The 17664-nt window shown below is 42.5% G+C and overlaps 1 protein-coding gene across 2 annotated transcripts in view; it reads left to right on the top strand.

Annotated features, from left to right (window-relative positions):
• Positions 1 to 17664, top strand: part of LOC109890783 (serine/threonine-protein kinase 4) — a 58684-nt gene that overhangs the window by 19196 nt on the left and 21824 nt on the right. For both annotated transcript variants that reach the window (XM_020482812.2, XM_031824695.1), the window contains 7 exons: positions 5976 to 6104; positions 6298 to 6412; positions 6750 to 6914; positions 7848 to 8015; positions 8223 to 8360; positions 9062 to 9190; positions 15270 to 15462. In XM_020482812.2, the coding sequence (XP_020338401.1) occupies positions 5976 to 6104; positions 6298 to 6412; positions 6750 to 6914; positions 7848 to 8015; positions 8223 to 8360; positions 9062 to 9190; positions 15270 to 15462 (1037 nt within the window). The remainder of the gene's footprint in view (positions 1 to 5975; positions 6105 to 6297; positions 6413 to 6749; positions 6915 to 7847; positions 8016 to 8222; positions 8361 to 9061; positions 9191 to 15269; positions 15463 to 17664) is intronic.

The raw sequence follows: 17664 nt of genomic DNA, 5'->3' as shown, positions 1-17664 counted from the left end.
ATAATTTCCATTGAGATTGATCAGGCCTCACCAGAAAGTCAGGATGAAGGGCATTCGACACCATTAAATATTTCCTCTCCCTTTTCTTTCCCTGTCCTTCAGAAACCCTTTAAACATTTCAAACATTTCCATCCTTCTGCATACCCAATTTTAAAACCAAATTGGAAAGACCCCACTAAATACACTGCTCAAAAAAATAAAGGGAACACTAAAATAACACATCCTAGATCTGAATGAATGAAATATTCTTATTAAAAACTTTTTTCTTTACATAGTTGAATGTGCTGACAACAAAATCACACAAAAATTAACAATGGAAATCAAATTTATGAACCCATGGAGGTCTGGATTTGGAGTCACACTCAAAATTAAAGTGGAAAACCACACTACAGGCTGATCCAACTTTGATGTAATGTCCTTAAAACAAGTCAAAATGAGGCTCAGTAGTGTGTGTGGCCTCCACGTGCCTGTATGACCTCCCTACAATGCCTGGGCATGCTCCTGATGAGGTGGCGGATGGTCTCCTGAGGGATCTCCTCCCAGACCTGGACTAAAGCATCTGCCAACTCCTGGACAGTCTGTGGTGCAACGTGGTGTTGGTGGATGGAGCGAGACATGATGTCCCAGATGTGCTCAATTGGATTCAGGTCTGGGGAACGGGCGGGCCAGTTCATAGCATCAATGCCTTCCTCTTGCAGGAACTGCTGACACACTCCAGCCACATGAGGTCTAACATTGTCTTGCATTAGGATGAACCCAGGGCCAACCGCACCAGCATATGGTCTCAAAAGGGGTCTGAGGATCTCATCTCGGTACCTAATGGCAGTCAGGCTACCTCTGGCGAGCACATGGAGGGCTGTGCGGCCCACCAAAGAAATGCCACCCCACACCATGACTGACCCACCGCCAAACCGGTCATGCTGGAGGATGTTGCAGGCAGCCGAACGTTCTCCACGGCGTCTCCAGACTCTGTCACGTCTGTCACGTGCTCAGTGTGAACCTGCTTTCATCTGTGAAGAGCACAGGGCGCCAGTGGCGAATTTGCCAATCTTGGTGTTCTCTGGCAAATGCCAAATGTCCTGCACGGTGTTGGACTGTAAGCACAACCCCCACCTGTGGACGTCGGGCCCTCATACCACCCTCATGGAGTCTGTTTCTGACCGTTTGAGCAGACACATGCACATTTGTGGCCTGCTGGAGGTCATTTTGCAGGGCTCTGGCAGTGCTCCTCCTTGCACAAAGGCGGAGGTAGCGGTCCTGCTGCTGGGTTGTTGCCCTCCTACGGCCTCCTCCACGTCTCCTGATGTACTGGCCTGTCTCCTGGTAGCGCCTCCATGCTCTGGATACTACGCTGACAGACACAGCAAACCTTCTTGCCACAGCTCGCATTGACGTGCCATCCTGGATGAGCTGCACTACCTGAGCCACTTGTGTGGGTTGTAGACTCCGTCTCATGCTACCACTAGAGTGAAAGCACCGCCAGCATTCAAAAGTGACCAAAGCATCAGCCAGGAAGCATAGGAACTAAGAAGTGGTCTGTGGTCACCACCTGCAGAACCACTCCTTTATTGGGGGTGTCTTGCTAATTGCCTATAATTTCCACCTGTTGTCTATTCCATTTGCACAACAGCATGTGAAATCAAATCAAATCAAATCAAATTTATTTTTATATAGCCCTTCGTACATCAGCTGATATCTCAAAGTGCTGTACAGAAACCCAGCCTAAAACCCCAAACAGCAAGCAATGCAGGTGGAGAAGCACGGTGGCTAGGAAAAACTCCCTAGAAAGGTCAATACCTAGGAAGAAACCTAGAGAGGAACCAGGCTATGTGGGGTGGCCAGTCCTCTTCTGGCTGTGCCGGGTGGAGATTATAACAGAACATGGTCAAGATGTTCAATGTTCATAAATGACCAGCATGGTCGAATAATAATAAGGCAGAACAGTTGAAACTAGAGCAGCAGCACAGTCAGGTGGAAGTTGAAACTGGAGCAGCAGCATGGCCAGGTAGACTGGGGACAGCAAGGAGTCATCATGTCAGGTAGTCCTGGGGCATGGTCCTAGGGCTCAGGTCAGTTGAAACTGGAACAGCAGCATGGCCAGGTGGACTGGGGACAGCAAGGAGTCATCATGTCAGGTAGTCCTGGGGCATGGTCCTAGGGCTCAGGTCCTCCGAGAGAGAGAAAGAAAGAGAGAAGGAGAGAATTAGAGAACGCACACTTAGATTCACACAGGACACCGAATAGGACAGGAGAAGTACTCCAGATATAACAAACTGACCCCAGCCCCCCGACACATAAACTACTGCAGCATAAATACTGGAGGCTGAGACAGGAGGGGTCAGGAGACACTGTGGCCCCATCCGAGGACACCCCCGGACAGGGCCAAACAGGAAGGATATAACCCCACCCACTTTGCCAAAGCACAGCCCCCACACCACTAGAGGGATATCTTCAACCACCAACTTACCATCCTGAGACAAGGCTGAGTATAGCCCACAAAGATCTCCGCCACGGCACAACCCAAATGCATTGTCAATCAGTGTTGTGGACAGTTTGATTTCACAGAAGTTTGATTTCACAGAAGTGTGATTGACTTGGAGTTACATTGTGTTGTTTAAGTGTTCCCTTTATTTTTTTGAGTAGTGTATATCCCACGTTATCAGCACCACTTAACACATATTCACAACCGGTAAGTTGTATTTGTGTGGTAAACCGTAGGTCAAAAACACATGAACAAGCTTTACCAATCTGGGAACTCCGTTTATGGTCTAATCCAGATACTTTCATACTTAAAACTGCCAAAAATCACTAACTGCTCTCCCCTAGACCACAGTCTCCGGGAGCATTCCAACGAGAGATAATGAAACCCCCTCTCCTGGAAAAGAAAGTGTATATTTCGTTAACATTCACTATGCTACATTTTAATTAGCAATCCACAAGTATTAATTACAAACCAAACATGATAACGGTAAATCCACTTTCCTTACTCCAATCATCAAACGTTTGTTTTAATCACCCCATCGTCTATGTATCCTTTATTATGCATGTACTATTCTCCATAAACACCGCACCACAATGTTCATGAACGAACAAAAACATTTTAAAGTTCATTTTAGGTATCAAATCAAAGTTGTCACGTGCGCCGAATACAACAGTTGTATAGTCGTGACCAAAAGTTTTGAGAATGACACATATATTAATTTCCACAAAGTTTGCTGCTTCAGTGTCTTTAGATATTTTTGTCAGATGTTACTATGGAATACTGAAGTATAATTACAAGCATTTCATAAGTGTCAAAGGCTTTCATTGACCATTACAAGAAGTTGATGCAAAAAGTCAATATTTGCAGTGTTGACCCTTCTTTTTCAAGACCTCTGAAATCTGGCCTGGCATGTTGTCAATTAACTTCTGATGGCAGTCCATTCTTGCATAATCAATGCTTGGAGTTTGTCAGAATTTGTGGGTTTTTGTTTGTCCACTGGCCTCTTGAGGATTGACTACAAGTTTTATTTATTTATTTTACCTTTGTTTAACTAGGCAAGTCAGTTAAGAACAAATTCTTATTTTCAATGACGGCCTAGGAACAGTGAGTTTAACTGCCTGTTCAGGGGCAGAACGACAGATTTGTACCTTGTCAGCTCAGGGATTTGAACTTGCAACCTTCCGGTTACTAGTCCAACGCTCTAACCACTAGGCTACCCTGTCGCCCCAAGTTCTCAATAAGATTAAGGTCTGGGGAGTTTCCTGGCCATGGACCCAAAATATTGATGTTTTGTTCCCCGAGGGACTTACAGTGGGGCAAAAAAGTATTTAGTCAGCCATCAATTGTGCAAGTTCTCCCACTTAAAAAGATGAGAGAGGCCTGTAATTTTCATCATAGGTACACTTCAACTATGACAGACAAAATGAGAAGAAAAAAATCCAGAAAATCACATTGTAGGATTTTAATTTATTTATTTGCAAATTATGGTGGAAAATAAGTATTTGGTCAATAACTAAAGTTTATCTCAATACTTTGTTACATACCCTTTGTTGGCAATGACAGAGGTCAAACATTTTCTGTAAGTCTTCACAAGGTTTCCACATACCGCTATTTTTTTTTCTGGTATTTTGACTAAATACTTTTTTGCCCCACTGTACATATTGCCAAAGATTATTTTGGATATTTACAATATAAAAATTTAAAATGAGAATAAAAATTGTCAACGTAACAACAATAACCAAGGGTCAAAATAACCATACATTCAAAAATAATTTTCTGTCAGTCGGGAAATGCTGACCAATCTTATCCAGTTAGCTAAATTTTTCCCTTGTTTTAGTCAAATTGGTAGAATACTTATGCGCTTCTTTCAGCGCCTCCATGGCTTTATTCAAATCCTCTAGCTCTCTTTACAGGGAAAATTGTGGCTGTCTGTCGCCATATCAATAGTAATTACTCCCAAACCTCTCCTGACTGTGTTTTAGATTTCTTCACTCCCGTCTATAAAACACCTTCTATGAACTATTTTCCAAGGTAGCGCTACCCACATCCCCGGAGAGTAGTTATGGTATTTGTGCCTATTAATTGGTCACGGCACTTAATACCTTGTATTAGAACCAATTACTATAGCGTCTGCAAATGTATTACTGGAGAATACGGATTACTTCATGTCTTATTCCAGTATTGCGCCTCAAATATCACTGTTGTTGTTAACCCACATTACGAAAATGATTCACACTTGTCTTCCTATTATCCACACAATCTTTCATTGTTCCCCCTCCCCATAGGGCATAAACCAACCTCTCTCCGTATTGCTACTACACGTAACTCAAACAGTGTTCGAGTATCTTATTTTTCCTCTTTTTTTTCTCTTTTTTTTTTAACTCACTAGCTGCTAGAACTCTCATCTTCCTAAAACTCACTGTCACTGCAGCTGGGAGTTTTGTCCCTCTTACAGATCTCGCAGGGTAATACCCCCACTAGGGACCTATCCTAAACAGAACCTACCCTATACTGTATTGTCACTCATGGTTCTCGCAGTGGAAAACCTCCATATGGACCTGTCCTTATGGAACCTACCCCACACCAGATATTTACGACCGGTCGTTACACAATAGGCCTACTGAATAAACTCTTTCTAGGTCCGTATCCTATAATTGTTCAGCCTACGATTCTCATCTCCCCAAGATGTCAAAATGAGTGGAAACCGGTGTAAGAACCGTCTACCTTGTTTGTTGCCAGCTCCACTGATCAGGACTCTCTGGTTTGACAACAACTCGTGGTGAACCCTGCTCGTAGCGCCAACTGTTAGGTTTTAATTTTCTGAATAAAAACTCTACGGACACTATGAAAGCTCACCCAAGTGTATTCTTCCAAGATGATCAATACAGCTGCATTAGACAAACATTTTCACACAAGCACTGATATTTAACCCTTTCTCCTAGGCTGAGTCTCCTCCTACCCATCTGAACAAACATTATCTTGACTGCTAGGCATGAAACTAAGTAATACGGCCATAAACTTTTCTTTCTCCCTTAACGTGACCCGGCCTCGACCCCCTTCATCACTAATCCATGGCTCTCTGCCCTTATCAATGCCTGCGGCATGTGATCACGTCCCTGCGCTCAGCACATTCCAAGCTTAATTGCACCCACTATATACCTTCCTCCTACAGATAACCATTAACTTATGGTGTAAGACCCTCTATACCAAAGACCTCCCTCAGTGACATGAATAAGTATATTTAATATTCTCAGAACCCAACACTGATGTGCCTATTTCAAGAATTTATCAAATGAACCCACTGTGCTAGAATAAGACCACATTCATGCCTCTATTTACCTCTCAAACAAACCACTTACCATGTCGGCCCTATGACCACACAGCCTTCTCGCTGAAGGTATACTATTTGAGGAGCATGTCACGAGTTGACTCATTCAGTAGTAGCCAAGATAAAAAATATTAAATCATGTTTTCACACCTGTTTTATATGCAGGTCCTATGGCAGTGTATTTAAGGCCAACTATAAAGAGACTGGGGAGATTGTGGCCATCAAGCAGGTCCCTGTGGAGTCTGACCTGCAGGAGATCATCAAAGAGATCTCCATCATGCAGCAGTGTAACAGGTGAGGCACCCTCCACTCTACCTCCTCTGCTTGCCTGACTTGCCTCTGTGTCGTCAGATCGAATAATCTGTTGCTGTGTTGGTAACATTATTTATGAACAGAAGAAGAGTGGAACATATGGTTTATATGATTAGTGTAATATAGACAAGGTACCAGAAATAGGCAAACTCATTAGGCTCTTTTGCATCCTCAGTCCCCATGTTGTGAGGTACTACGGAAGTTACTTTAAGAACAGTGACCTGTGGATCGTAATGGAGTACTGCGGAGCTGGCTCTGTCTCCGACATCATTCGCCTGCGCAACAAAACGGTAACATGCTACATGCTACATCCAACATGTCCAATCTGACTGAATATTAAGGGTTGATATATCTCTGTTTTTGCAAAAAATAGTGTAGTCTTTTTTGCTGATCTTTATTGATGGTGCCAATTATTTGAACTATTTTAACAATGTCAACATTATTTATACAGATTTTAAGTTAACATTACAAAAATGTATTAATTGTTTTTGATTCATTTCTGCTTGCTGTACATTTTAAAATTGTTATTTTGAGTGCTGGGCATATGCAATCAGTAGTGGAAATCGTTGCCCTAAAATAAGTAGAATTATGTCTTATAGTGTCTCTTGCCTCACATGTCTGTTGTAGCTAACAGAGGATGAGATCGCCACCATAGTGCAGTCCACATTGAAGGGACTGGAGTACCTGCACTTTATGAGGAAGATCCACAGAGACATCAAGGCAGGGAATATCCTGCTAAACGCAGAGGGCCAGGCCAAGCTGGCTGACTTTGGGGTGGCGGGACAGCTGACCGTAAGGAATTCATCAGAAGATAGCTGGTGCAGATCATGGACTGCAACCCAATTCCAATCTTTTTTCCACTGTGGTGTTTTGAACAATCACATCTTTTTCAGAACTGATCTGATTGGTTAAAACACCAATTAGTGGAAAAAATATCAGAACTTGTCAGTATGTCTAAACGCAGCCATTGAGTCATACGTTAATGAGATGAATGTTTGAACTAGGACAGGGGTGTCAAACTCAATTCCTGGAGGGCTGAGTGTCTGGGTTTTGCTCCTCCCTTGTACTTGATTGATCAATTAAGTTCATTAATTAGTTAGGAACTCCCTTCACCTGGTTGTCTAGGTCTTAATTGGAGGTTAATTAAAAGGAAATCTAAAAAAAACAGCAGACCCAGGGCTCTCCAGGAATTATGTTTGATACAACTGATGTAGAATGTTGATTTAATTCCTTGGTTTGATTGATCTGAACTATCAAATTACACCTGCAACATTGACTGTTTTTGTCTCCCAAGATTCACTATGTAAAATCTTGGGAAGAGGTTCAGAAACAAGACGCATCTGCTCAACCAATGGAAATAGTTTTACATTTATTCGTCATCTTGCTTGAACGTGCTGAAAGCTGGCGAGTCTTGTCTAGTAGTCTCATCAGTTGAAGCCTTTTTGATCTGGACTGGGCCCAACCAAAAGATGCTTCCCTTCAACTAACTTTTTTAAATGTACCTTTAAAATGGGAGTTTTGGTCTTCTGTGCCATGCTGTACTCCCTTTTTAACATCCTGCATTTTAGTTAATATAGCTAAATTGTTTGTGGATAGATGAAAATCATGGTCAAGCAATCCAGGACTGACCAGGATGCCATGAGATGTATATTTTTCATAATGTTCTCTGTATATCATGTGCATATATAATTAGTAAATCATGTCTACTACTTGTCTGTTTTTCAGGATACCATGGCCAAGCGGAACACAGTGATTGGCACTCCATTCTGGATGGCCCCTGAGGTGATCCAGGAGATTGGTTATAACTGTGTGGCAGACATTTGGTCCCTGGGCATCACAGCCATAGAAATGGCAGAGGGAAAGCCTCCCTATGCAGACATCCACCCTATGAGGGTGAGTCTATTGTTAATGCGTACAGATCTGATTTTGTTAGTGATTGAACTTGTCAAAGACTTCTCAGTCTCAGGCTTCAACCCCTCTAAAACCAATCTGAGTACAGTGGTGAAAACAGAGACGACTTGAAATGTGATTTTGTGTTGTTAAACTGTCCCCGTATGTGACTTTGTTTCTGTTCTGTCTGTTACATTGCTTCATTTATAGGCCATATTTATGATTCCTACCAATCCTCCACCGACGTTCCGAAACCCAGACTTGTGGTCGGAGCTGTTCCAAGAATTTGTCTCCCAGTGTCTGGTGAAGAACCCAGAGAACAGAGCCACTGCCACACAGCTTCTACAGGTAGAAGACCCCATCTCACCGACACTGTCTGCATCTCAAATGCCTCCCTTTTCCCTATATAGTGCACTACTTTTGACAGCCAAAAGTAGTGCACAATGTAGAGAATAGGATGCCATATGGGGCGAAGCCACTGTCCCCTCTGGCACCCATAACTAAACTACCTTACTCAGTCTACTACGTCAGTCTCTCCCTTCTCTATCTCTCTCTTCCTCACTTTCTGTCTGTTAATTTCCTATTTGTCCTACCATAATTTCTCTCTGGATTAAATTTTGCCACTAACCATTAATATTTTACATGGGATAGCACATTATCTGAGGCCATTACCGAGTAAAACTGCAACTTGCGGTTGCATTGCTTTAAACTCGGGTTAAAAAGATTATAAATGCCTCTTTTCCATGGACATCGGGGGAAAAAAATGAAACAAATCACTGTTTTGAAAAATGTAATGGCTTGTTTGACTCTTTCTTTTTTTGCAAGAGCAACATTCTTGCCCCTGTTCTTCTAAACACGTGTTTGTTACGATAGATCACCTGGATGGTATCGATTTATTATTATTTATTTTTTCTAGTTGATTTCAGGGAGAGATTAATTCAAAGACTCGTTGCTGCGCACTGCACTACCGACAATGCACAACTTTTGGGGTAAACACTGGATGTTGGCTCAATTGTGTGTTTGTACATTGTGTGTTTGTCCTCCTGCAGCATCCATTCATTAAGGCTGCTAAGCCCAGCAGCATCCTCAGAGCTTTGATCACAGATGCCATGGAAATTAAACTGAAGAAAGTGGAGGCCGAGCAGAGAGAACAGGACCAAGAGGACGAAGACAACTCGGTACACACACACAGAACCACACACATAAGCCCCACTAAAGCTTAGGCTGCATGGCCATGACAGTCCACTGGCCCATTTATCAGCTATTTATGAGCCCCATTGAATTTTTTTTATCAACACGCATGCCTACGTCACAACGGACAGCAGACTAAGAACAGCATTACTCTACCACTCTATTTTGTAAGCTGAATAATGGGGCTGGGGAAATGTAACCACTCTCAAATACTGTAGATCTATTCATAGATGGGGCTATGGATGCAGGACTGAAAATCAATGAGATCGACATACAGTGGGGAGAACAAGTATTTGATACACTGCCGATTTTGCAGGTTTTCCTACTTACAAAGCATGTAGAGGTCTGTAATTTTTATCATATGTACACTTCAACTGTGAGAGACGGAATCTAAAATAAAAATACAGAAAATCACATTGTATGATTTTTACGTAATTAATTTGCATTTTATTGCATGACATAAGTATTTGATACATCAGAAAAGCAGAACTTAATATTTGGTACAGAAACCTTTGCTTGCAATTACAGAGATCATACGTTTCCTGTAGTTCTTGACCAGGTTTGCACACACTGCAGCAGGGATTTTGGCCCACTCCATACAGACCTTCTCCAGATCCTTCAGGTTTCGGGGCTGTCGCTGGGCAATACGGACTTTCAGCTCCTTCCAAAGATTTTCTATTGGGTTCAGGTCTGGAGACTGGCTAGGCCACTCCAGGACCTTGAGATGCTTCTTACGGAGCCACTCCTTAGTTGCCCTGGCTGTGTGTTTTCAGGTCATTCTCATCCTGGAAGACCCAGTCACAACCCATCTTCAATGCTCTTACTGAGGGAAGGAGGTTGTTGGCCAAGATCTCGCGATACATGGCCCCATCTGTCCTCCTCTCAATACGGTGCAGTCGTCCTGTCCCCTTTGCAGAAAAGCATCCCCAAAGAATGATGTTTCCACCTCCATGCTTCATGGTTGGAATGGTTCTTGGGGTTGTACTCATCCTTCTTCTTCCTCCAAGCACGGCGAGTGGAGTTTAGACCAAAAAGCTCTATTTCTGTCTCCTCAGACCACATGACCTTCTCCCATTCCTCCTCTGGATTATCCAGATGGTCATTGGCAAACTTCAGACGGGTCTGGATATGCGCTGGCTTGAGCAGGGGGACCCTGCGTGCGCTGCAGGATTTTAATCCATGACTGTGTAGTGTGTTACTAATGGTTTTCTTTGAGACTGTGGTCCCAGCTCTCTTCAAGTCATTGACCAGGTCCTGCCCTGTAGTTCTGGGCTGATCCCTGACCTTCCTCATGATCATTGATGCCCCACGAGGTGAGATCTTGCATGGAGCCCCAGACCGAGGGTGATTGACCGTCATCTTGAACTTCTTCCATTTTCTAATAATTGCACCAACAGTTGTTGCCTTCTCACCAAGCTGCTTGCCTATTGTCCTGTAGCCCATCCCAGCCTTGTGCAGGTCTACAATTTTATCCCTGATGTCCTTACACAGCTCTCTGGTCTTGGCCATTGTGGAGAGGTTGGAGTCTGTTTGATTGAGTGTGTGGACAGGTGTCTTTTGTACAGGTAACGAGTTCAAACAGGTGCAGTTAATACAGGTAATGAGTGGAGAACAGGTGGGCTTCTTAAAGAAAAACTAACAGGTCTGTGAGAGCTGGAATTCTTACTGGTTGGTAGGTAATCAAATACTTATGTCATGCAATAAAATGAAAATGAATTACTTAAAAATCATACAATGTGATTTTCTGGATCTTTAGACTCCGTCTCTCACAGTTGAAGTGTACCTATGATAAAAAATTATAGATCTCTACATGCTTTGTAAGTAGGAAAACTCAAAATCGGCAGTGTATCAAATACTTGTTCTCCCCACTGTACATTATATTTTGGAGCCTTACATTTGTTTACAAATTACAACAAAAACATACAATGGAGTAACACAGCCTTAGATTCGGGATTAAGCTCATAAGGCATGTATAACTTATATTCAATAACAAATGCAATTAATTATCATTAGGCAGGTTTCCACTCACTCAGGTTTATTCAACAAACGCAATGTCGCAAAAAAAACCACATTGCGACGTGTAATGGAAACGGCAGCTATATACTGTTATAATGGAATGCACACTTACTTTCTAAATAATTGTGGGACCCCTGATGACTTCCTCTCCGGAAACTTGTTGTTTTTCTTATTACTAGCCTGCCTCTCTTCCAACTGTTCGTTTTTACTCGGGTTCTAAATAAACAAACGGACAACTAGGTTTATTGTAATAAAAAAAGTTTATTCACCCAATGGGTCAAACAGCTGAAGAGACAAAAACATATTCACACAAGCACTGGTATTTAAACCTTCCTCCTATGTGGAGTCTCCTTCTTACACATCTGAACAGCCAATACAATACATCTGTTGCTAGACAGGACTTTAGTGATGTCTGTTCTTTCTCACTTCTGACCTGTTGACTTGTACCAGACTGTGGCCCTTCTCCTTTCCATAGGATACCTGATGTCTAACAATAACATGTTCTGACAGAATGTAAATGTTCTGCATTCTCCCCTCTTGCTTAGTGACTTGATTAAGGATATTTCAAGTTTATAACTCAGTATCCATCACAACCAAACAAGTAAAATAATCAGACCAACTTTGGTAGTTGCTGTTCTGTTTAGTTGTGTTGTGATATGTCAGGCAAAAATGCCTTATCAAAGATTCAAATGTTCAGATTTCCAAAAAACGAGGATCGCGATGAGCTTGGGTCACTGCAGTCTGAATGGAGGCTTGGGAGTCAAAAAATCATAGCAGGTCTGCAGCACTCACTTCATTTCAGGTAAGCTCACTAGTACACAATTAATTTAAAATATACCTAGCTTGAAAGACGAGCATTATTAGCAACATCTTAAATATGACAAATCTATTCAATACAGTTTGCTAGCTTGCTAGATAACTTAGCTAGACAAGCTGACGTTGTTTTTAGCATCCAACATTAGTTAGCTAGATTAACTAACTTGTAGTAACTAAGCAGGGTTTCGCATATGAAGCACTTAACCTATTTTACCCCCATTACCAAAGATGGTTTAGGATGAAAACTGCCATTACTATGTGTAATGTTGTGTTCATTGTTTGTTTAGATTAAAATATTTGGCAAATAACAGTGTACAGCAGCTATCTGTAGATTCAATGTATATGAAATACATGTAGGAACTTGCACTATCAATTTTTACGTCCAAGATAATGAGGAGTCCGGAAGATCCACAAAGTAAAGACCGTAGAGGTTTAAATTCATCTGCAATTTGGAATGACTACAACTTTTTGGAGTTAGGCATATTCAAAAATGTTTATTCTTTCATTATTCTGTTTTAGGTGAGCCATCACCACACCACTGATGGTGCTCAAAAGAAATGTACAAGAGGAAGCAAAAAAGATTACAATCAGAACGTGTTTTGAACAATGAAGATGCCACCAGATTCTACGCCAGTCTTCCCTCTGTCAGTTTTTTTTTTTTACCCTTGTGACATACCTTACAACAGCATGGGCTCATGCGCCCATGCTGAGAGAGAGGGAGGGAGAATGTAAATATTAATCAGTCAGGACTTCAATTACTGTACAGAATGTTTTTAGAAGTTAGATACATTTTTAATAAATTGTTTGAATATTTGACTGAATTATTAAGTGCATTGAGATACAATTTTATGAGTACTGCTCATAAGTATATGTTGGGAAAAAAACCATACAGATCATTGAAATATAACAGAACACACATTCCTCTCTGACATCTACAGTTAGGAAATGCCTCGCTTCTATTCATTGCACTTCTATTTAATGCCTGTGAGCAATGTCCAGGTGTCTGTTGAATACCTGCAGCCTTCACTTCATAAAGTCATGTACCAACTTTGGCAGCATATGTTGAAAGTAAACTCAGCAAATAAACATTCTCTCACTGTCAACTGCATCTATTTAACGTGTAAATATTTGTATGAACATACCAAGATTCAACAACTGAGACATAAACTGAACAAGTTCCACAGGCATGTGACTAACATAAATGGAATAATGTGTCCCTGAACAAAGGGGGGGGTCAAAAGTAACAGTCGGGGGCCTCCCGGGTGGCGCAGTGGTCTAGGGCACTGCATCGCAGTGCTAGCTGTGCCACCAGAGTCTCTGGATTCGAGCCCAGGCTCTGTCGCAGCCGGCCGCGACCAGGAGGCCCATTTGGCCTAGCATCGTCCGAGTTAAGGAGGGTTTGGCCGGTAGGGTTATCCTTGTCTCATCGCGCACTCCTGTGGCGGGCCGGGCGCAGTGCACGCTAACCAAATCGCCAGGTGCACGGTGTTTCCTCCAACACATTGGTGCGGCTGGCTTCCGTGTTGGATGCTCGCTGTGTTAAGAAGCAGTGCGGCTTGGTTGGCTTTCGACCTTCGTCTCTCCCGAGCCCGTACGGGAGTTGTAGCGATGCGACAATATAGAACTACTAACAATTGGATACTACGAAATTGAGGAGAAAAGGCGGGTAAAATATGTTTTTTTTAAGTAACAGTCGGTTTTTGGTGTGGCCACCAGCTACATTAAGTACTGCAGTGCATCTCCTCTTGGACTGGACCAGATTTGCCAGTTCTGATTTGCCATCTTGCTGTGAGATGTTACCCCACTCTTCCACCAAGGCACCTGCAAGTTCCCGGACATTTCTTGGAGAATTGGCCCTAGCCCTCACCCTCCCGCTGATCCAACAGTTCCCAGATGTGCTCAATGGGATTGAGATCCAGGCTCTTCGCTGGCCATGGCAGAACACGGACATTCCTGTCTTGCAGGAAATCACGCACAGAATGAGCAGTATGGCTGGTGGCATTGTCATACTGGAGGGTCATGTCAGGATGAGACTGCAGGAAGGGTACCACATGAGGGAGGAGGATGTCTTCCCTGTAACAGCATTGAGATTGCCTGCAATGACAACAAGCTTAGTCCGATAATGCTGTGACACACCACCCCAGACCATGACAGACCCTCCACCTACAAATCGATCCCGCTCCAGAGTACAGACCTCGGTGTAACGCTCATTCCTTCGGCAATAAACGTGAATCTGACCATCACCCCTGGTGAGACAAAACCGCTACTCGTCAGTGAAGAGCACTTTATGCCAGTCCTGTCTGGTCCATCGACGGTGGGTTTGTGCCCACAGGCGACGTTGTTGCCGGTGATGTCTGTTGAGGAGGATAGTTTGTTGGTGATGTGGACACCAAGGAACTTGCTCGGCATCTGACCGTAAGGTGCTACAGAGGGTAGTGCGTACGGCCCAGTACATCACTGGGGCCAAGCTTCCTGCCATCCAGGACCTATATACTAGGCGGTGTCAGAGGAAGGCCCAAAAATGTGTCACCCAATTCATAGACTGTTCTCTCTGCTACCGCACGGCAAGCGGTACCGGAGCGCCAAGTCTAGGTCCAAAAGGCTCCTTAAAAGCTTCTACCCCCAATCCGTAAGACTGCTGAACAATTGATCAAATGGCCACCCCGACTATTTACATTGACACCCTCCGCCCCCTTTGATTTTACACTGCTGCTACTCGCTGTTTATTATCTATGCATAGTCACTTTACCCCTACCTACATGTACAAATTACCTCGACTAACCTGTACATTGACTCTGTACCGGTACCCCCTGTATATTGGCTCGTTATTGTTACTTTAAAAAAAAATTTTTTTACTTTAGTTTATTTAGTAAATATATTTATATAAATATATGTTCTTTGCAAACTTTCTAAATTTCAGCCAGAAATCTCTGGACAAGTTAATGGAAACATAGCTAGTGATTGAAATGACCGCCAGAAAGTTGTAGCTTGTGCTTCGTTGGCATACTGCTATTGCTCTGCCCTGATATTATACACTTGAAACATCGAACTGCCTCTTTACAAAAAAACCTTACCAACTGGATGATGTCACATGATTTTTCAAAATCACTGTGTCAAATGTATTTCCATGTAACTTTGTTTGAGTGACTGTGTGGTTCAGTTGCAGAACAAATACTTATTTTCAATATCGGCCTAGGAACAGTCTTGACTTGAGATTATGTTTTGCTCAATCAGGACGAGGACGAGATAGACCAGGGAACGATGGTGAGGGCGGGCACTAGCGACATGGGCACCATCCGGGAGGCCGGTTCGCTAGGGGGCACGGCGAGGACCATGATCGAGCAGAGCGACATGGACACCATGAAGTCTCAGCTGGGCACCATGGTGATCAACTCAGACGAGGACGAGGAGGCCGGCACCATGAAACGTAAGCGACAGACGCCGCAATATCATTGTAGATTTATAATTCCCTGTTGGAGTTACTGTGAATGTCATTTCTAGCCGTTACGTGATCACTGGAGACTTTTGGTGTCAAAAGATAATGAGTTGTCAAAGCATTACACAAAAAGATGTCACATGATTCTATCACGGTGTGGTTCATTCATCACCCCCAGCATCAAATTAGCTCATTCAAACCCTTTCATCTCACCTGCAACATGTTGTAAATTAGTGTTCCCTGTCAAGTTACCTGGTTAAGTCTCTATAGTCTATAGTCTCTATAGTCTATAGTCTATAGTCTCTATATAGTCTCTATAGTCTCTATAATTAAAGTGCTGTACACAAGTCCAGATGTGATCCATCCAATTTTTTGTTGTTGCTAGACTGCTTCCATTTTAAAACCACTGTTATGCATACCAGTGAGATTGTGGTTACTTCATTAGGCTTGGAGACACACATTGAACCAGTGGACCGTGTGACCCTAGAGTGGCTGCCCATGGTATATAGGACTGCCGGCTTTAGCTGATTTCTCTCCAAGGCCCACTAGATGGCATGGATATTTCACTGGGCTGAAGGGTAGATTGTTTCCCTTGCTGCATAGTGCTGATGGCTGCTCAGACTAATATCAGAGGTGGGATGTTCCAGAGAATAAAGAGGGTTTACTGTAGAGCTGGGTGATATATCGAGTTCATTCAAATAAAAAAAGAGTGCGCGAAATTCAAAATGCCTGTATCCCAGTATTTCTTTTCTTATGAGCATTTATGTCTACTTGTTCTAATGTTGCCTTTTTGTCTCGTCTCCCTCGCTCCTTCTGACTGCTGTGCAGCACTTTCCCACTCACACACTGAGCCCTCCCCGTCACAATATTTTACTGTAACAGAGGTGAATTTAATCTTTCTACGAAAGCACCTAAAATTGACCTCACAGCAGACCTTACTAAAACGGTAGTATCAATGAATGTTAATCCTGGGCAAATCCTCAGTTTCAGTGCATGGCATTGCCGTACCATGTACCGTTAGCAGCATTTTAGACAGCTAGCACATATCAAGCTGTGGCTAGTCTGTTTTTTTAATACATTTACAAATACTAATTCATAAGGAATTGGCAACTCGTTCTCATTCTGAGAAATAAGGCTACATGCTCTTAAAACAGGTGGAGACACAGGAGGGTGTGTTCATAACAGTTTAACTGTTCTACCTTGCTCGCTAGCTAGCCTTTTTTGCTATAATGCATTCACCTGCTACAAGAAGTAATTATTAGTGGGTGTGCAGTTGTGCATGGTTCTTGTTATATTTGTAACAAAGGGGGTATTTTTGTAGACTCAAGTCAGATCAGTGATTATTGTAAAATAGTTTAACCTATTTTCATCAAATGTCATTTTTTTGTGGTTGTTATGGTTGTGGAAAGGTTATTTAGCCTACGTATAATTTTGTAAGCACTGAATTAATACAATTATTGTGGACTGTTCATTAAATCAAATCCAATTTGATTTGTTAGCAGATGTTATTGCGAGTGTAGCGAAATGCTTGTGACCTTTTAACTGTACAACTCTTATTTAGAGAGGAAAAAACAAAATTTGAGATATGACCATATTACCCAGATATGACCCATATTACCCTCATCTGGAGAATGCCAAGCGGGTGGAGTTGGGGGTGAATGAATGGGAATGTAGAGTTCCCAAAGAAAACATCTCATGGGTTATAATATGTAAAATATGTTTTTGTCCAAAATCGATGTCTGGTGATTGGACAATGGTGAGTTCTCTGAGTGATTTGTTATTTTTCAATCCTACTCTTGATGCCAATCAAAGACACATAATGTATGTGACTCTTTGGATGTGTTTAACAGACGACTATCTTTTAACCTTCCTGTCAGCTTTCCCCTTGGGTAAAAAGACTGGTTGAAGTGTGTGGGGACTTAAATAACTAAATCACTACTGTGCCATTCCATTCTATTGCACACAGTAGTTATGCACAGACATGTAACAAGTTAATTATATTATGTTTCAGATTAATGGTGTAAGAGATCAGAGTTGTATTCTAACTAAAGTATTTTATTTTTATTGAAAGAGCAGTGGGAAGGTGGAGAGGGAAGTAGTCACAAGTAGAGGGGCACAGACAAGAAAGTGGCAGAGACGGGGCTCAGCTCCCGTCACCAGGGGCCAAAATCCCCGGCTTTTTCTATGGGGCTC

This window comes from Oncorhynchus kisutch, linkage group LG5 (genome assembly GCF_002021735.2).
Source record: "Oncorhynchus kisutch isolate 150728-3 linkage group LG5, Okis_V2, whole genome shotgun sequence".
Taxonomy (NCBI): Eukaryota; Metazoa; Chordata; class Actinopteri; order Salmoniformes; family Salmonidae; genus Oncorhynchus; species Oncorhynchus kisutch.
The sequence above is the reverse complement of the archived record's forward strand: the minus strand, read 5'-3'. Positions and strand labels throughout refer to the sequence as shown.